This window comes from Sarcophilus harrisii, chromosome 1 (assembly GCF_902635505.1).
Source record: "Sarcophilus harrisii chromosome 1, mSarHar1.11, whole genome shotgun sequence".
NCBI classification, from domain to species: Eukaryota; Metazoa; Chordata; class Mammalia; order Dasyuromorphia; family Dasyuridae; genus Sarcophilus; species Sarcophilus harrisii.
The window spans coordinates 4542688-4562951 of record NC_045426.1 but is presented as its reverse complement, the minus strand read 5'-3'; the positions used below and the strand labels follow the sequence as shown (position 1 = coordinate 4562951).

At 48.2% G+C, this 20264-nt stretch overlaps 1 protein-coding gene across 1 annotated transcript in view; it reads left to right on the top strand.

Annotated features, from left to right (window-relative positions):
- The window catches only part of HECW1 (HECT, C2 and WW domain containing E3 ubiquitin protein ligase 1), a 240336-nt gene that overhangs the window by 169854 nt on the left and 50218 nt on the right, over window positions 1-20264 (top strand). The window contains exons 10-14 of the mRNA XM_031951752.1: window positions 167-336; window positions 5701-5843; window positions 8333-8433; window positions 10883-12283; window positions 16568-16669. Of these exons, the coding sequence (XP_031807612.1) occupies window positions 167-336; window positions 5701-5843; window positions 8333-8433; window positions 10883-12283; window positions 16568-16669 (1917 nt within the window). The remainder of the gene's footprint in view (window positions 1-166; window positions 337-5700; window positions 5844-8332; window positions 8434-10882; window positions 12284-16567; window positions 16670-20264) is intronic.

Genomic DNA, 20264 nt, shown 5'->3' with positions numbered 1-20264 from the left:
GAAAACCTGTGAATAGTTGATGGAAGCAGGTGGGCATGGGAGGGATGGGTGGCAGACTAAAACATTCTCCATATTCCCTCCTGACTTTTTCTCCTGGGTAAGGACCAATCCAAGTGAGGATTCCTCAAAAAGAAATTTCAACCTTTGAATTTCCTTCTTTCTATAGACTTCCAGGCCATGGGACTGAAGAAAGGGATGTTCTTTAACCCAGATCCTTATCTGAAGATTTCCATCCAGCCAGGGAAACACAGCATCTTTCCGGCTCTTCCTCACCATGGCCAGGAGAAGAGGTCCAAGATCATATGTAACACTGTGAACCCCATCTGGCAAGCTGAGGTAAGCACAGGGAGGAGGGAGAGCAGGAAGGTGGGACAAGGAGAGTGATGAATTCTGGGAAAACAAGGAGAGAAACTAAAGGCAGCACACTTTGATGGCCCCCACCTGCTTAATCAACTCTCATCTTTCAGCCAGTTCAAATGAAAAGTGAATGTCATACAATAAAACTTATCTCACCTGAGCTGCTGAGCAAATATGCATATTCAGAGATTATGTCTTGCTCCAAAGCTCCCTGGTCAATCCAAGAATGAAGCACACTCTTCACTTATATCTGATTTCCCTCCATGATTTCATCTTATCAAACTAGCTACAAAAGGGCCCAGAAAACGACTGGCAATTGTCACTTCTTGCCTACTTGATGGGAGGGAGGTCTAGCATTGAGTGTCAGGGACAATAAGAGCTGATGTTTATATAGTGCTTTGAGGTTTGTAAAGCGTTGCGTAGACGTACCACTTGAGATTCCCAATGGTCTTGACAGACACTACAGGAAGATATATTTTCTTTTTACATACAAGGAAACTGAGGTTCACAAAGGTGAAATAACGGCTGTGGTCACAGCTGAGATGAGAGGGGATGTCAGGGAGGGAAACTTATTTATTCCTTAGCAGGTAAGGACTAGAGACTTGTCTAAAGTTCGGGAAGGGGTAGAGGTGGTTTCTCGGCACCGAGGCAATCAATCCGTTACCTTTCCTGGCCCAGCCATATCCTAATGGAAGAATCGTCTGGGCCCCAAGAGTGGGGAAGAGTTGGAAAATTCCTCTGATTTCTGAGAGCCAATTGGGGGCCTCCCAGCCAGTTCTCTTCCATCCTTGATTTAAAAAAAAACAAAACAGAAATCCGTTCACTGGAGCAGCATTGCTTCTCCCTCTTGTTCTCTAGCTCATCTCCCTTTCCCAGACACCCTCAGAGACAAAACTGTCTCTAGTCATTGCCTCTATATTCTCTCTCTCTCTCTCTCTCTCTCTCTCTCTCTCTCTCTCTCTCTCTCTCTCTCTCTCACACACACACACACACACACACACACACACTCCTTGCCATCTGTCTTCTAGTCTCATCATTCAGTGAGAGTTGACTGTTTGATGACTCTTAATTACCAGATCTGATGATCTTTTCTAAATCCCCACCCATCCTCCTTGAGTTTTCTGAAGCATTCCTGCCTACTCTGCCTTCTTTGAGACTGTGGAGCAGTATCTCCCCCCCCACTCACCCCATCTGCCTTCCCATTCTCCTTGATGGCCCTTCGGCTCTCATCATTTAATCATTGGCTCTGGGCAGATGATTCCTACATCTAAGATTCCCATGTCTAGTCTCTCTCCCAAAACTCAGTCCCCCGTCACCAACCACCAATTGGAGACATCCCAACATGTCCAAAACAACATTCCTCATTCCCCCAAATCTGCCCCTTTTCTAAACTTCTCTATTCTATTAAGCCTCCCCTCATGTTCCAGTCACTACATGTGCAATCCCAGACTCACCCTCTATTCCCCACTCTCTCACCACCCCCAATCCTAACAGCTGCCAAATATCGTCCTTTGTACCTCCACATTATCTCCCCTCTGTCGTATTCTCTCCTGTCTCACAGATAACAGCTTAATTCAGAATTTCATCAGCCTGTGTCATTTAGCCCCTTATTGTCCTCTGTCTCAAACGTCCTTCCATCCCTCCTTCCCACAGCTGCCAAAATGATTTTCCTAAAGCAAAAAGTCTGACCTTGACAGTTCACTCCCTTTGTAAACTTCAGTGGCTCCTTATTACCTCTAGGAACAAAGAGAGACTCCTCTGTAATTGGAAGCCCTCCACAGCATGTCCCCAACCCAACTTGAGATCCTTCTGACCCATGGCCCCTCTCCATATACGCTAGGGTTTTCCTACTGTTCCTTATCCACAGCCCACTGGCATTTGCCCTGGCCATCCCCCAGGCTGGCGTGCCTCTCCTCCTCACCTCCGCCTTTCTAGCTTCCTTCCAACACCACCTCCTACAGGAAGTTTTTCCTGATTTCTCCCGCTCCCGGTGATAGTACCTCCCAGTCACCACCACCTCCCTCGTGATCTGAACTTTATCTGTATATTGTGCTCATAGAATGTAAACTCCTGAAGGGCAGTTGGACAACAAACATCTATTAAGCCCCTGCTGTGTGTAGCACACACTATGTGAAGCAAAGGGAAAAGTCAGGAAGCTCATAACTGATAGGACACATTATTGAATTTTTGTCGTGGTATCTACAGTATCTGACACATAGTAGGGACTTAATAAATGCTCGTCTATTTATTGCTTGATGGGTCATCTAGCCTGCCTCTCGGATACTGGAGGATACTGCGATCTGAAAGAATTAACTTTAGACTTTATTTTGTAGACATGTAAAATCATTGAAGGACCTGGAAATGTTTAGCCAGGGAGGCGAGAAGGTTACGTTCCAGTGGCTGGAGGGGCCTGGCCAGTGGATGAAAGGACAGGAGGAGGAGGAGGTGAAATAAGGAAGCCATCTGGGCTCAATGTCAGGAAAATCTTGGCCATGAGAGCCAAGTGGAACCAGAAGGGACTAGCCTAACCCCTGCTCAGAAGGAGGGGAGCTACAAGGGATGCACGAGACGAGGTCTCTGGGGTCCCTCCCAATTCTCCAGCTCTGTGATTCAAACAAAGAATCTCTTCTTCCTGGCTTTCTTCAAGTTACATTTAAACTCTCACCTTCAGGAAGCCTTCTGCCATCTGCCTTACTTCCTTTGCTCACTTTGTTGTGGCTACTGTTCAATCATTTCACTTGGATTGACTCTTCATGATCCCATTGGGGCTTTTCTTTACAAAGGTTCTAGTTTGTCATTTCCTTCGGGAACTCATTTTGCAGACCAGGAAACTGAGGCAAAATGGATGAAGTGACTTGCCCAGGGTCACACAGCTAGAAAGTGTCTGAGGTCGGATTTGAACTCAAGAAGATGAGTGTTTCTGACTCTAAGGCCAGAACTTTATCCCCTACAGTGCCATCTAGTGGCCCAGTTTCTTTTTTTCTTTCTCCCAGATACCAATGTACATAGGCACGTCATAAATCCTGTAGAAGGACAATTCTTTCTGAATAATGCTGCTGTCCCGAGGGGCTGTTTTCTCAGGCTCCTGTCCGTTTTGGCTTTGCTTGCAGTCTCTCCTCTGCTCAGGTCTCCCATGTCAGTAAGTGGGTGGAGCTGTTGACAACATAGGAGCCTTCTGTCCCCCATATCTTTGGGAATTGGAGGAGAAAAGGTCTCAGACTCTGCCTGTGATAGGAGGATGCTTTGAGAGCCAGATTATCCTCCTAGCTCTTTCTTTAGTGAGGACTCCTGCCTGTTCCTTTACTCCTCCAAGCCCACCATCCCTATTCATTCCCGGGATAAATCATTTATGGCAGGAAAGGATGCTTTGGGCCAGTGCTTATAGAACGTCACAAAGGTGAGTGAAGGCGCAATGGGCTTCCATGCCTTTGGAGAGCTGGTTCCTCTGAGCCATCCCACGCTGATCTTTCTGGGACATTTCAACCTTCTAGGAATAATCAAACCTTGACTTGTCGAAACTCTCTCTGAGCTAAATCATGAACCCATTTCAACCTTATCTTGGTATAGGGTGTTGGGTGTGGTGTGGGTCAGTGTGATTCTTAAGGAACTAAGTGTCCAGTTCAGGCCCAGATTCTTTTCTTGAGGCCCAATCTGTTAGACTTGGGCCAGTCTCCTACTAAGAGAGACCTTCATGACCCCTAAACCCAGACTCCAAATCTCTTCTCTGGCCCATGAATAATAAAGAACCTGCAAAGGCGGCAGCATATCATCATGGGACGTGTATTGGACCTGAAGCCAAGAAAGATCCGGACTCGAACGCTTCCTCCCACATTGGCCAGTTGTGTAATTCTGGACAAATCAGCGACTCTGTCTTAGACGTGGTTTTCTTGTCTGTAGAAAGGGCCTTGCAGGTGTGCCAAACACCCTATGACCGAGTGCTCTAATCCTGTTTGTTGTGTTTGGAAAGGAGAGAAAACTGTTTTTCGTTCAAATTACTCCCAATGAGTCACGTTGTCCAGCACCTTTTCTCAGTCTCAGCTTTGGACAGAACTGGGTTGAAATGCCCGAGGGAAGGGGGGAGCCCAGAATGCCCACAGAGGAACGGAGGCCATCGCACGCTCTGCTGACCATCCCTGCTCTTCCTTAGCTGGAGGACAGTGAGAACCCGCAGTGATTGCCAAGCTTTTTAATAAGTTATCCGTGCTGAATGGCTCCCCTACCCTTGTTGTTCCGCTTGGGATGATGTCCACACTTTCCTGATTTCTGAAACCTCCCTCCTTCTCTTCATCTTTTTATCTTCCTGTCCACCTTGACTTAGCTGCTCCCTTCTCCAAGAAGTCAGCCAGGATTCATCCTGTCACAGACAGCCGCCCCTCAGAGCTTCTGCTCTGGCAACTTCTTAAATGATGGGAGCCCACTAGGGTCAGATTCCTCTCCAAACCATGAGCTCCATGCGAGCTGGGCCTTTGTTTCTCCCCCAACAAGCAGCACAGGGCTCTGCACCCCAGTAGAAGTCTAAGCAACATTTGGAATACTGAAATAATAGTAGCTGGCATTGGCTGTTTAATTAAGAAAGTAATAATCACAAGTATTATTTCATTGGATCCTCACAACGCTGTAAAGTAGATATTATTGCTATCATTTTATAGATGAGGAAACTGAGGCAGCAACCCTTCTGTCCTTCTTCTTTCTTTTCTTCACTCCCTCTCCTTTCCCTCCCTCTCTTTCCCACCTTTTCTCACTCATTCCTTCTCTCCCTCCTCCTTCTTTCCCTCCTTTTCTCACTCCTCTTCTTCTTTTCTTCTTCCCCTTGTCTCTCCCTTCCTGTGTCTATCCCTCCCTCCCACTTTCTTGGGGCAGCCTAGGCCATTTTCCCAAAGCTCTCATCTTTCAAGATAGGGACCAAACATGGTTTCATTGCCCTAGAGAACTCCCAAGGAGGATAGTCCCCTCTTCCAATGCAGCTGAGCACCTTCCTGCCAAATTAATGTCCTAGAGAGCTGCCCCAGCGAAAACTGCAGGTACAGGATTCGAACTCAGATCAGTGGAAACTGCAGGTACAGAATTTGAATTCAGATCTCTTGTCTGCATGTCAGACATGTCCCCAACCCAACTTGAGATCCTTCTGACCCATGGCCAGAAATCCGTTCACTGGAGCAGCATTGCTTCTCCCTCTTGTTTTCTAGCTCATCTCCCTTTCCCAGGGGAGCATTCCTCCTCCATGTCCACATCCTGACTTCGGACCCCAGAAGGGCTGGCAGTCAGGGCCAAGGAGGCTGCCATCAGCTCTGCCCATCAGCTCTGCCCATCAGCTCACCTGCACGGCCTGTGCTTGCCTTTCAGCATTTCAGCTTCGTCTCCCTGCCCACGGATGTGCTGGAGATCGAGGTGAAGGACAAGTTCGCCAAGAGCCGCCCTATCATCAAACGCTTCCTGGGGAAGCTGTCCATGCCTGTGCAGAGGCTTCTGGAGAGACACGCCATCGGGTAAGCGTGCTCCATCTAATGTAATTGTGCTGATCCGGGCTGAGGAGCCCCCGGCCTGGGGAGTGAGCTGGGGCTGAAACCACCCCCCCCCTCTTAATTCCTGGCGCCTCAGAACATTCTCATTTCCTATTTTAAATAATGGTGCTTAATCTTGTGAGAAAGTCAGCAGCCCCAAGTCACAGGGAAAGGGCCTAGCTCAAGGGGGTGTTTGGATGTGAGTCCACAGAAGATGGACTTAATTGACCATTATTTCTTCCTTCTTTTCCTCTTTTCCTTCCTTTGTTTCTTCCTCCCTTCATCTCTCCCTTTCTCTTTCCTTTCTTTCTTTCCTTCCTTCCTTCCTTTCTCTTTTTCCTTTCTTTCCTTCCTTCCTTCCTTCTTTCTTTCTTTCCTTCCTTCCTTCCTTTCTCTTTTCCTTTCCTTCCTTCCTTCCTTCCTTCCTTCCTTCCTTCCTTCCTTCCTTCCTTCTTTCTTTCTTTCCTTCCTTCCTTCTTTCTTTCCTTCCTTCCTTTCTCTTTTTTCCTTTCTTTCCTTCCTTCCTTCCTTCTTTCCTTCCTTCTCTTTTTTCTTTCCTCCTTTTCTTTTATCCTCTTGTCTTTCCTTTCTTCCTCCTTCCCTCCCTCCCTTTCCTTTTTTTTCTTTTCCTTCTTTCTTTTTTCCTTTCATCTTTCCTTTCTTCCTTCCTTCCTCCCTCCCTCCCTTTCCTTTCTTTCTTTCCTTTTTCTCTCCTTCCCTCCCTCTCTCCCTTCTTCTCTCCCTTCCCATCCCCCCCTCTCTTTCTCCTTCCCCCCTTCAACTAGTAAGTATCAAGTATCTAAAGTCAGATTTGAATCAGATTCTTCTAACTCCAGGGCCAGGGTTCTATCCACTGTACCACCCAGCTACCCCTGATCCTTAGTACTTTCAAGCCTCTTCTATGCATGTGGGAAGCTATCTTAAAGAAGCTTCCTGAGAATATCAGAATCTACAGAGAAGCTGTGGATGATGATATTTCCCACTACCAAACCAGTATCCGATTGAGAGGTGCCAGATGCTCAGTTCATTCTGCTCTTCCTTAGACCACAGAGCTATTGTCTGTCTGTCTGTGTGCATGCACATGTGTAGGTACACCTCCCCTTGTGTACTTATATTCTAGGGTTCCCTCTACTCCCTGGACTCTCCTCCCTTGGAAGAGCTCTGGGATCCACTTCTTTTTCTCTGGCCCATCTTTACTCCCCAGACAGGTATTAAGGGACTCCAGGAAAGGAGAGTGTTCTGTAGGTCTTGTCCCTTGGGCATCCCATCCATCCACCTAGATGGAGGTGGGCAAACTGCTTAGCCTTGGGGAGCTGTGCAATCCTTATCTATAAAATGAACAAGTTGGGCTAGATCATCTCTGGGGTTCCTCCCAGCTCTCTCTCTATGATCCTCCAAGTTTTCCAAAAACTTACAGCTTGAAGCTGAACCTAAATTTCCAAACTCTCCACAGTCTTGCCAATATTCCACATCATCAGGTTACAGACACAGGGGAGTATATCTATAAATTATAACCATCACATTTTGGAAGTGCCCATAGAAGTTGCCCATCCAATCTCCTTTTACAGATGAGGAAACTGAGACACAGACAAAAAAAAAGGGAATTTCAGGCAGTAAGCGACAAAGCCAGAATTTTAACTCAGACCCTCTAGATGCAAATCCTATACTCTTTCCATTGAGTTGCCTTTGGATTAACTGCTAATCCTGGGGAAACCTCAGAAAGAAAGGTGGAGAACAAGTGGCTCAAGGAGGGAAAAGGTTGGAACCTGGATCATTATGAGAGATATTAACTAAGTAATTCAAACTTGTGTTCCTTCCACTGCCTTTCCACTTCTAGCTCCCCCATTCCCACCCTTCCTCTCCTCTCCTTTTCTCTTTTCTCTTCTCTTTTTTCTTTTCTCTCCTCTCCTCTCCCTCCCTCCCATCCTCACCCTCTTATTCCCTCTCTTCTCCCCTCCCTCTCACTCTCCTTTCTCTTTTCTTTGCTCTGATTTATCTTTTCTTAGCCAGATACCTAAAAGATAATCTCCTCATGGGCAGGGACGGGTTTATTTTTGTCTTTATAAAACCTTGTCCACAGTTAGCTTTTAATAAATGTCTGATGACTTCATGAATTGAATGTTTTTTCTTCCCACTCTCATCCCTGGGAGCTGTCTCAGCCTGTGGACCACAGCACTGCTAGTCATCGGACAAACCCATGGGTTAACCTCATGCCCTCTTCAGCCTCCCAGGTGCCTTTGGTGAGCTGCTGGCAAAGGTCTTGGGTTTCCCTCTAAACCAGGAGGCGTCAGCAGCCTCTGTGATGATCTTTATCGGTCACTCAGACAACATTCGCTTACTGCCGGATAGGGCCGGCTGCTGAGCTAAGCGCCAGGGACAGAGAAAAGGGCAAAGGCAGATCCTGCGCTCGAGGACGGTCCACTGGAGGAGATGGCAGATGATTAACAAGGGCCGCGCTTGTGCTTCCCCTCTAGGGACAGGGTGGTCAGCTACACCCTGGGCCGCAGGCTCCCCACTGATCACGTCAGCGGACAGCTGCAGTTCCGATTTGAGATCACCTCCTCTATGCACCCAGGTATTTCCAGCCTCTGTCTATTGGTCAACAAGTGCCTTCGTTGCCCCTTCCTTCCTGGGCTTCCTTGGAGCTGGCCAAGGTAGTGAGGGATTCAACTGAGCTCCAGCATCACACAGTGCATGCTGACAGTCCATCCAAAGGGCCCTGTTTCCCTGCAAGGTGGGAATAAGTCCTGTCTACATTCTAAACCTCACTGAGTATGAAAAGCCAGGTTTGGCGCTCAGAGGGTCATGGCTCTCAAGCTGGAAAAAAATGTAGAGGTCATCAAGTTCAACTCTTTGGGTTACAGGTGTGGAAACTGAGGCAGAAGTGCCCCACATCACAAATCTTATTTTGAGTCCAGATTTAATCCCCGATCTCCTTGATCTAAGGCCACCACATCGCCTCTTTCCAGCTAGAACTCTAGACCAAAACTTGGCCACCATGGGGCTCAGAGAGCATAGCCATAGGTCATGCATTCCCAAAGTCCTACACGGCATGGGCTCGCTTACAAGCCAATCCCGTTCCTGCTGCTATAAGACCTTCCTAACACCAGAGGAGAAATGAAAAATAGAAACCGGCATCTACTGGGCTTTTGAGATCGTGCTGCTGCACCGGATATTGAATAATCTTCTGGGGCTGGAGACCCATAGGCCCACAGTGGGATCTTTTAGAGATTGAAGCCAGCCTCAGAAGGCTCTACATGTCCTCCTGGCTCAAGAGCAGAGCTCCCTATTGTCTAAGATCGCTTGCCAAGAAGAAACATTTTAGCTGAGTCTAGGTAAACCCATGAGCAAACACACTACAAAATCAGTCCTGTCTCAGTTTTCTTCCACTAAAACAAAATGTACTCATCTCCCTTGTATCTATGGGGGTGATTGCTAGATTTCTCTCTGAGGAATGAATTCTGTTAGTAAATCATGAAGATAGTCAGGATCCAGAAAGAACTGACCCCTTGGGGAGAGCCATGCCGGGTCTCTGGCACCTTGCACAAATATAAATGGAGAAAGAAACCAATGGCTTAAAGAGAGCTAAACAGCCATTGGGCCTCTGGCAGCTTGAAGAGAGCCAAACAGCCATTGGGCCTCTGGCAGCTTGAAGAGAGCTAGACAAGCCCAGAGAAGCAACCAGGCAGATGGATGATTGTTGGCCTGGGAGTCAGGAATAAGGAGAGGGCAAACGGAATGGATCTGGGATTTCAGGGGTATAAGGAACTCCCAGGTGAGGAAAATCCCTTATTTCAAACAGGTCCACATCATCTCTGCAACTTTCCTTTTTAAAAGCTGATGATGAAATGACCATCCAGAGCCGCACAGCCAATATTGTTCAAAGGTTTTCCTGGCTTTAAGGCCAGCTCTTTTGTCTATTGGACTGTCGGGAATATGTGCACTTTCCACCTCAGACTTAACTAACTGCACAGCCAAACTGATGAGGCAGTCGGCTAACAGGCATGTGTCAGGCATTTACTGTGTGCCAGGCTCTGAGAAGCAAAGAGAGCCCACATCCCTGCTCTGGTTCTCAAAGAGCTCTCATTCCAAGGAGACACAGTTCCCACATCTGCCAGGGAAGGGATTGGACCAGGTGATCCCCTTGCAGGGACCACATCTTGCAGGGATGTAGGTCATCCAATGGCCCACGGCCTGCAGCCTGACCCTTGGAAAATGGTTTCGGGTTTGTGTTTGTTTTCCCCGACAGGCTTGGGATTCAGGCAGTTCTCCAGCCTTCCCTCTGCCCAAACCCCACCTGCTAGTTATTTTGCAGTCAGGCTGCTTTCCCTGCCCCTTCAGGTATCATTGGTAGGGCCAGTCGGGGGGGAGACTAAAGAAGGCAGATGGGGGCAGAGCAGACAGCCCTCTGGCCTGGCCCAGGACACCAGTGACTCCCGGGAGCATGTGGTCTTGGTCATCGCACAGCTGCAAAAAATCAAACATGCAACTCAGGATCCTGGGTACGTCTCCATACAATCCATTAATTACTCCTATTGGGAAAGCCCCTGGTTCTGGTCTGCAGGGCTCAAGCAGACCTCCTTCCTCACCCCTGGAATCCCCAGCCCCAACTGCCCTAGGCACAGTGTTCCTTGGAAAGGCCTGAGGTATGAAATAGAGCCCCCTTCACCCACCCACCCACACACACACACACTCACACACATACATACACACACACTCTTACACACACACACATACATACACACACAGACACACACACTCACACACATACATGCACACACAGACACACACACACATACACACACATACATACACACACACAGACACACACATACATACACACACACACAGACACACACAGGCACATACACAGACACACACACGCATATACACACATGCATACACACACGCATACACACACACACACACACATACACACAGACCACCCGCAGCAGGCCCTAGCTAATCCTTAGCACGGTGACCTCTGGGCAAAGTGAAAGCTCTTGTTTCTTTCTTTTTAGCAGATGATGAGGAGATCTCCATGAACACGGACGCTGAGGCAGCTGAGCTGCAGGAGAGCAGCCTAAACAATCTGATGGAGGTCGGCCTCCCCGAGGAGGCCACAGGTGTCCAGCTGGAGGGGGAGGAGAACGGGGAGCCCGAACAGCCAGATGGGGATGGAGAAGTGAACGGTTTGGGGGGCCAGAGCCCAGAGGCCCCCAGGCCACCTGAGGAATCCGGCAAAGAGGCGGGCCAGGACAGCGAGGCTCCTGGTGAGGGCGAGGAGCTTCCTGAGCCCGCCCCGGCTGAGGACCTGCCCTCCATCGCGGCCGAGGATCTCGACGTGTTCCCCGATACTCCTCCTCCTCCTCCCTCCCCTCCCCCACCCCTGGAAACCAGCGACGGCCTCTCGGCCACACCACAGGACTCTGAGGCTCCCCCCAGCGCGGAGGAAGCAGGGGCGGAGGAGGCTGAGCCCGAGCTCCTGGCTGGTGAGGGCCCAGAGGAGCGGGGGGACGAGGGGGAGGAGGAGGAGGCCCAGGGGGTGGAGGAGGAGGAAGCCGAGGGGGAAGAAGGCCTGCCCGAGCTGCAGCCCGAAAAGGACGGGCTCCCCTTGCGGCCCTCGGTGAAACGGAAGAGCAGGCCGTGCTCTCTGCCGGTGTCCGAGCTGGAGACGGTCATCGCGTCGGCCTGTGGCGAGCCCGAGACCCCGCGCACGCACTACATCCGGATCCACAACCTGCTGCACAGCCTGCCCTCGGCGCAGGGCGGCGGCGGGGCCCCGGACGAGGAAGAGGCCGCCGAGGAGGAGTCCACGGTCAAGGACGTCTCGGAGAAGGACGCGGTCAGCGAGGCCGAGACCGTGGCGCTGGAGCCCGGGCGGCTCGAAGACGGGCCGGAGGCGGGGGACGCCGAGGGGGGCAGCGTGGGCGGGCCGGCCCCCAGCCCGTGCGGCCAGCCGCTCCTGGAGCTGAACTGCGGCTCCTTCACGGACAGCGAGCCCCGGCCCAGCACCGGCAGCGAGAGCGACTCCAGCCCGCGGCAGGGCCGGGAGCACGACTGCGAGGGCTGCGACACGTCCTGCTACAGCACCTCGTGCTACAGCACCTCGTGTTACAGCACCTCGTGCTACAGCCCCTCGTGCTACGAGAGCAACAACCGCTTCTCCAGCCACACCCGCTTCTCCTCGGTGGACAGCGCCAAGATCTCCGAGAGCACCGTCTTCTCCTCCCAGGACGACGACGAGGAGGAGAACAGCGCCTTCGAGTCAGTGCCGGGTTCCGCGCCCAGTCCCGAGCTGGAGCGCGAGGCGGCCGACGGCACGGCCGCCTGGCCCGACGAGCTGGCCGCCCCCCAGGGCAGCGCCGCCAGAACGGCCGACGGCCTGGAGTCCCCGGCCGCCGGGCCCAGCAGCCGGAGAGAAGGTTAGAGCTCGCGCCTCCGCGCGCCTCCCCCCCGCAGCCCCCGCCGGGGCCAGAGTCCGAGCGCCTTCCGACGTAGGAAATGATAAATTGTGGTGGCCAGTCCGCAGTCCGAGTGGTCTCTTCCCGTCTCGTTCCTCTCCGCCTGGAGCCCGCCCGGGGCCGCCGGGGAATTGGCTGCCGCAACTCCTCGGGGGCGGGCCGGGGGCGCCGAGGCTGCGGCTCCCACCTGCGACCTCGGCGAGCTAATCTTAACATTGGCCAAAGTGGGGCCCGGTGGGTTCTGGGCAGGATGATCCACCGGAGAAAAAGCTCCGTCCCCGGGATCTTTTGGACCATGTTAACGTTAGCCGGCCGAGCGCGGTTCCTTGTTCCCAAACCTCGGGGGGCAGGTGATGGGCCAATGAGAGTGGCTCCTCCTGGGATTTGGACCGTAGGCCAAGCGTAGATGCGCGGGACGGGTACCGCATTAGAACTCTTCCCCGATTCCTTTTTAGGTTTGTCTAAAGAACTTTCATATATTCTCCTCAGTTTTCTGAGCTAGCTAAAAGGTAAGCCGTGACGTGGAGAATAGAAAAGCTTAATGATGGGGAAAATCCCATCCCATGGGATTCCCTTCCATTCCTTAAACAGAAGACTCAGCTTTCCAAATATAATGTACTGAAGGTTATTGAAAAATTAATTTGCATTCCTTAACCTGAGATTTAAAAAAAATCCAACCTTGTATTAATAAAGGTCATTAACTGACAGAGGAAAAGAATTTGAACCAGGAACCATATAATTAAGACTAATAATTAAACATCATAGTGCCTTGCTGACTCAATTTAGTGCAAATTTTAAAAGAGAACCCCCCCCAAAAAAGTCCCACTCCTATGCCAAGTAAATTAAGAGAGTGAATCGGAAAACTACTCAATAAAAGTATATTATTTTTCATCTTAAGTTTTTTTTATCTCGGTCCATTAAAGGAGAGGGGCGAAAGGAACAGAGAGATGGTGGAAAATAGAAAGGATGCACAGTGACAAAAAAAGAAAAAATGATCAAACGAAGACAGAAGAGAGCAGGAAATAACTGTAGAAAAAGGGAGAGAAAATAACCAGCGTGTGCACTCAACATGCAATCTTAAGGAGCAATGTCTCCAAAAGGGAAACCTTTTGGAGCAACATCCTAAAAGCTGTGGTGTATTTTCTTACTCTGGGCATAAATTAAGGCTTTCCCTTTTTTGAGTTTTGTGCGGGGGTTGAAGGAGCTCAAATCAAGAACTGGGTCTGGCCTGTAGGTGGCAGGTGTCTCATCTCTGATCTGGCCAGTGTTTAACAACTAACTCGGTTTATTTTACATTTTCCTCAGTCCTGATAAAAAATAATGAGCATAATCTGTGCCGAGCTGTTGACACTCCCTCCTCCGCCCCTCAAGTAGAAATCTACAGTGAAATTAAGACAAGAGTTGGAGTCATTCCTGCCCTAAGATGCCACCAAATGACAGCTGGGGGAGGCGAACATCTTGTCACCCAACCACAAATAGGAAATTGAGTTCTGGGACTAAATGTGTAGATGAGTGCGTTTGGTAAAGAGATTTGCTGTTGATTTGTCTATTCTATATTTCTATGCACACAAGCCTTGTCTGCTCTGGCTTTTCTCCATGATCAACCCAGAGGTAAGGAAGGGGAAGTAAGACCTTGGATACCCCCCACAATGAAGACAAGGCAAGTCTAAAAGACAGTAATTAAAAGCCAAAGTCTCTGCCTGCTCACCAAAAAGACCCCATGCACAGACACTCCAATGGCAGGTAGTTTCAGGATACTTCCTCTAGGTTTCTGACCCATAAAATTGGGATGAAGTCACATGGCAGAGAGAGGGAGCTCTCCCTTGACTGCTTAAGACACATGGGATTCTGAGGAAGTTTTCCAGTGTCCTGGAAAGATTTCTCAGAAACCCTGAGAAAGTTCTATCAGTCATTCAGTCAATAAGGGTTTATTTAATGCTTACCACATACTAGGCACTCTGCCTAGTGCTGAGAATAGAAAGAAAGGCAAATATAGTCCCTGTTCTTTGCAGATTAATGAGAAAGCTGTCATGCAAATAATGATGAACAAAGAGAATGTGTCCAGTGTAGACGGTGGCCATCTTTTCCATAGTTAGTTTTTAGTTGACTTTCCTAACAGATTGTACCACTTTTCTAACTTTTAAAATGTCCCTTCTCTAAATCCCCAACCCATTCCCCTGCTATTATCTAACTGCAGAGCATCATTATTTCTCCCAAGAGCCTCCCTTTCTGTTAGCCCTGGGTCTCTCCGATTGTTTTTCTTAGAATTCTAAGTTTAAAAAGGACAAGCGATGGGACGCCTTATTTATGCAGTTTAATCCCACTGGTTCCCAAATTTCCCAAATGAACAAGGTAGACTCTCCCAGAAGGACCCAATAAAGCCAATTTTGTGTCTGGGGCCGGGGAATCTGTGTGTACCTTTTCTGTGTGTAGGGCACCATCTTTTCCATTCTCCATCCTGCTCCCATTCTATTGGCTGAGATGTTTGTTACTTCATTCCATTGGCTGGAACCCTGAAGCGTTAAAGTCCATTCCATTCCCTACCATGGCCACCCCTCCTTCCAGGCAACAGACATCATTATCTCAACAGATTAGTTGGCTTTCTTGGTAGAAGGAATTAGAAAGTTGAGAAGATTTAAAACAAACCAGAACCAGACAAAACACAACTACCTGAACCCTGCTGTTGGACTCGAGAAAATCCTTCCTGTCCTTTTGTGCCATTCCAACATGAAAATATTGACAAACACCCAGAAGCTTTCCCTCATAGGGCTTAGCCCAGAGCTTTGGTAAAGCTGTTAGGTCCTGGGAAGAACAGACACCCAAAGATGGCATGAGGGGTACAAGAGAGCTTCCTAAAGAAACAGCCATATTTCATCAGCATCTAACAGGGTCTCCTGCTCTCAAGGAGAAGTGTGCATTGGTGTGCCCATTGCTCAGATTTTACTGTTTGCATGTGGGCTGATGGGGTGAAACAGGCATTAGCTTACCTGCTGTCCTGTTCACTCCATGTTGTACCTGACCAATGGAGCTGAGTGAGTAGTTAGGACAGCCAATAATGAGCTTTTCCTAGGGACAACCTGAGAACTCCCAGAGCTTTCCAGCTTCTCATTTGGGAAAGAGGTGATCCTAGAATTCACTCTCTCCTTCCCCCACCCTTATCTGCTTTTGGGGGGAGGGAGGAACCCAACCCACCCGGCGCTGTATTGTCTTACTTTACAGGGGGACCATCTGTACCCAAACAGGGCTGTATGAGGACTACAGGCTCAGTCAGGAAGGAGGACCAAGGGTTAAAGCAATGCAGTTACAGTCTAAGATATCCTCTCTCAGTGTGTGTCCAGCCCTTCTGCTGGCCAAGCCCTCCCAGAAATCGCTCAGCAGGCCCCAGAGCATCAGAAGTGTGTGAAAGTCCCGTCAGGCTGTTCGGAAGTCTAGCCTGACAGCAATCAGACCAGCATCTTTACCTGGGGAGTGCCTTATGGGACGCCAATGAGAATTCTTAAAAGCTCTCCCCTGGTTCTGTCTTTTCTACTCCTCATTCAACACTTTTTTGTTGTTTCCAGTCCCCTCTTGTCTTGTCTTTCTAACTTCTGTCTCTCTTTGTCTCTTTCCCTCCTCACCCTCCCTGTGCCAAAGCAGCCTCTGTTGCCTGTGTCCATCCTGAGAACAGTCCAGAGTCCCCTTCCTGTCTCCTACAGTGCCCTGGGCTTCTGTCACCATTCCTTGGCCCTTGAACCTCCGGTTCTCGGCACACCAGCCAAACCCCCCAGCTTGGATTGGTTTCATCTGAGAATTTCCTAATGAAAAGCCAGGTTCTGCAGAGTAGCCATAGGGCATCTCCCTCAGCCGGTACCCTACCCAAACCTGGAGATTACCTGAAGATCAAACGGGGCCTCAAAGCCACCTTCCTTGACCCTAGGAGGATGGTCTCTATCTCTACTGACCCCAGTAGGACGGTCCTCAGCAGGCTCAACTAAGATTTTCTTACCTCCTTTTTCTGTGCCTTTTTTCCTTTAAGAGAAATCACCCAATTAAAAGCCTCAGAGGGATGCCCGTCTGACCCCCCTTCTGAGGGGCCAATTCCAAACCTTTGGGTTCTTCTTTTTCCTTGTTCTCTGCCACGTGAATGTGGGTTACGTGGGCCTGGGACCTGCAGCCCCACCATAGCGGTTGCCTGACAGAGGTGCTTTTGAATGACTTTGCCACAGCAATGCGTGAATCTGAATGTCTTGACTGTCTCATCCGTAGGTGATTGCCCTTTACTCCAAAACTCTCAGCCAGTTGGCCTGCTTCCCTCCCTGAGGCCTGACCACCATCACTACCCTACTATCGATGAGCCTCTTCCACCAAGTAAGCCTTAGTTTTTAACATGGATTTCTGAACCCTTCCTGTCAAGCCAAACAGGTTAGTGTGTCGTTTCTGAGCCGACCCCACTCGGGTCCCAACCCCCAGAGAAAAAGGTTTTTGTTATGTGAGCGATTAATAGATGGCTTCTGTCCTTACTACCACCGAAGCCTGGGGCGCAGTGCTTCTTGGACTCTCGGAAGGAAGCCCTCCCAAATCCTTCGGTGATTCCTCAGACCCAAGGGATCACCGCTGTGGAGGGGAAAGTCTGTCCTCTGGGACCAAAGCTGCCTTTTGCTCTCCAGTGGGAAGAGGGCATCCTTGGCTCCCTTACGTTAGGGCACCACCCGCTGCTGTCCTCCTGGAGGCCGTTGGCATTGGGTATAGCATTTGTCAAACATTTCTACCAAAGTCCATTCTCCCTGGCCAGGCAGGAGAGCAGTTTGTCCTGAGGTACTGGGCAATGGAGCAAATAATAACTTCCTTTATTGGCAGATCTCAACTTTAGGTTCAGGGCACTTTTCCAATCACTACAAACTGTCATATTTAGTAATCTTTAAAAAAAAACAGGCTCTCTGAGCTGCAAAGAATGGACTTATCTATTATTGTTTCCCTCCTCTGTCCACATATCCATGATAGTTTTGGTGACAAGGACTATCTATCTATCAGCACCGGGGAGCTCAGAACAGCATACCTCGCTCGTGAGTGGCGGGCCTTTCTGCCTATTAAACAATAAATCATGTTCCCTTTTCGTTTAAAAGTTTAAAAAGAAACTGAATCTCATAGAGCTGGCTAACCTTAAAAAAAACTCAATGTGTGTTTTTTTAGCCAAGTATCATGACCTTCAACCAATGGTGTCTGATTCAGAATCTGTCACTTCATCATTGGTTTAGCAATATGCCCTAAGTAAAATCACAATCCCCAAGAGAATCCAACTTAGAATTTGCCTAAAAAGAAATATTCCACATTTCTCACTATCTGTAAAAAGACACATTCCTTCTATCTATCCCCTTCTATTCCTTCCCTGTCCTCTTCTTTCCCCTCCCCTTCTTTCCTCCTCTTCCCTCTCCTATTCCTTCTTCTCTCCTCTTCCCTCCAGACGTGCCCTGACAACAGTACTCACACATACAAATACCAATTACACATAGAAAAATATCATTTTCTCTTTTCCACAAACATTTGGGGACTAGGTATTTTTTAAATTGTTTCCCAAAAGCTTTACTCGTTGAAAATGCTCATTCCCAAACAGCTATTTGGGGTTTCTATTTTCTGCCTGAGACAAAAGAACAATGGACTAGAGTCATAATGGATCACCCTAAGATCTCTTAGACAATTCCAAACAACAAAAGGCCCATTTGATTTGTGCCAAATTCTATTTATTTAAATTGAAGAGTCTTTAGCAGTATAAGACCAGATGCTCCACCTATTCTTCTATCATACCTCAGAATAACACAGGCATCTGGCTCTAGAAGTGGAAGGTGTCTGAACTGCAGTGCACTGAACACCAGAGACTCAGTGCAAATACATGTTAGCCATCCCATTGAGCCCAAAGCCAAAGGACTCTGCAACTTCAAGACAAAGAGCCCCCTTTGGTTTTTGTTTCTTAGCTCCTTTTATGGCACCCTAGTTTTGTTTCTTAGCTCCTTTTAAGTCACCACAGTCTAAAACTTACCTCATCCCAAAGGAAGACAATATTGACCTGACATAGCCTTTGACCATTTTTTTCAAGCACCCAACCACCTCTGATTTCCTATTAAACACATTAAAAGAAGTGATTGCACAACAATCTCCCACCGCATCTCTAAAACTTTATCATTAATAAATGATATTACATTGGAAAAATGGAGTTAATGGTGGTGACGCTAAATCTGGATTTCTCGAATCTCTAGCATGCCAAAATGGCCCTTCACTGAGACCTCAAAATTCAGTATTAGTATAACTTGATCCACATTTACAACTAAAATTATGGTTAATGTTCAATAATGGACTATTGCAGACATTAGCCAAGGAATGTTTGACATTATCCAGATGGACTTTCCAAGATTCCATTTAAACTAAAGCACCAAAAAAAAAATTTAGAAGAAAAAACAACCCTCACTTTGAATCCACCTTGACCGGCTCTGTCTTGTTGCATGCTTAAATTAAATGTGTCATTTGTTGGGATTTAGGTTTACATGGAACGTGAAGAAGTCCATCAGTGTTAGGTCACGGGAACCCATCCCCACAGATGTACAACTTCTGACACTGGGCCTTGCTCTTGGCCAACTATTAAGTTAAACCGTATATAAAAGTGAAACTGCCATTGCTCTGTCTCCCGGGAATGTTCCAACACGATGACCTGTGCCTGCCCTCCCTCCCAAAATCATCGCTCTTTGCTTCTCTGCTCTTTTCATTGCCTTTTGCTTTATTCATCCTTGGGCCCAACACACTGCCAGCAGATTTTTTCCCCCACAAAGCCCTGGACTTCCCCTACGTTTATGGTACCAGCATCTGGCTGCATAGGCAGCGAGGATACTTAGCTTCTGAGGATGCTCTTAGTAACATGAATCTCTGAGCTCAGAAAGCCTCAAGATCATGTTACTATGACCTGTGGTCAAGTCCTGAAATAATAATGTTTCCCATCTTAGTTTTGAGTTAAATTTTTTGACCTAGCTTCCCTCTAGTGTCCATTATAGGTACTTCATCCCCTGAGCCGTGTCAGCAACAAGCGGATTGGATGTGTGTCTACACTTGTCTGGTGATTGACAGGTTTTCCCCAGTACATCCAGCAGGAGCTGCCTTCCCTATCCTTGTGCACTGTGGATGCAGAGCTCTTAGCAGGAAGCAGGTGGAAACCTGTCCACCCTCTATCCACTTGGAGAGATGGGTTCTGACTAATTTGGGGAAATGTTTTTTTGGCCATTTTAACAGAAGAGATTTTTTAATAAAACATCCTGTTTAATTTTCACCATGAGAATATCAGGGTTTCCCTCCCTTAAATACACCAAGACCATCTAGCTGATTGAGTAAAGAAGGTCCCTTGCAGCCTGACTGGTCCCAGTTCTACCCCAAAAGTTAAGCCAGTCTTCCATATAGAAAATGAATGAAAACAAGGTCTTTTCGATCAAAACTGCCATTTATAACCCAAGTATTTATCACACTGAATTTTTACCCCAAAAGTCAAATAATCGCTTAAGATAAGTCAAATCTGGAGACTAGAAACCATGCCTTATAGAACTCATTCCTCCCCAGGGGATTTTCATTTATTAGCCTTTGTATAACTATCCCTTTCCTCTTTATTCTCATCCCTCTCCCCTCAAACGTTCAGCTCCTAGAATAAGCTTCTTTTGATCACGGACCCCTTGGGAAGTTAGTTTGGTGACTATGGACCCTTTCCTTCTCAGGATCACGTTGTTAAATGCACAAAATAAAATATTTAGGATTGCAAAGGAAATTTTAATGATATAGTCATTGTTTTTTTAGAATAAAACAAATTCGGAGACCCCAGGTTCAGAACCGATTTCATGGAAACTCATCTGAATTTAGACTGGATGACCCAGAACAGGAACAAGCTTGGCCAGGTCATCGCTGTATCGCTGTAATTATTTAAACAAATTATACA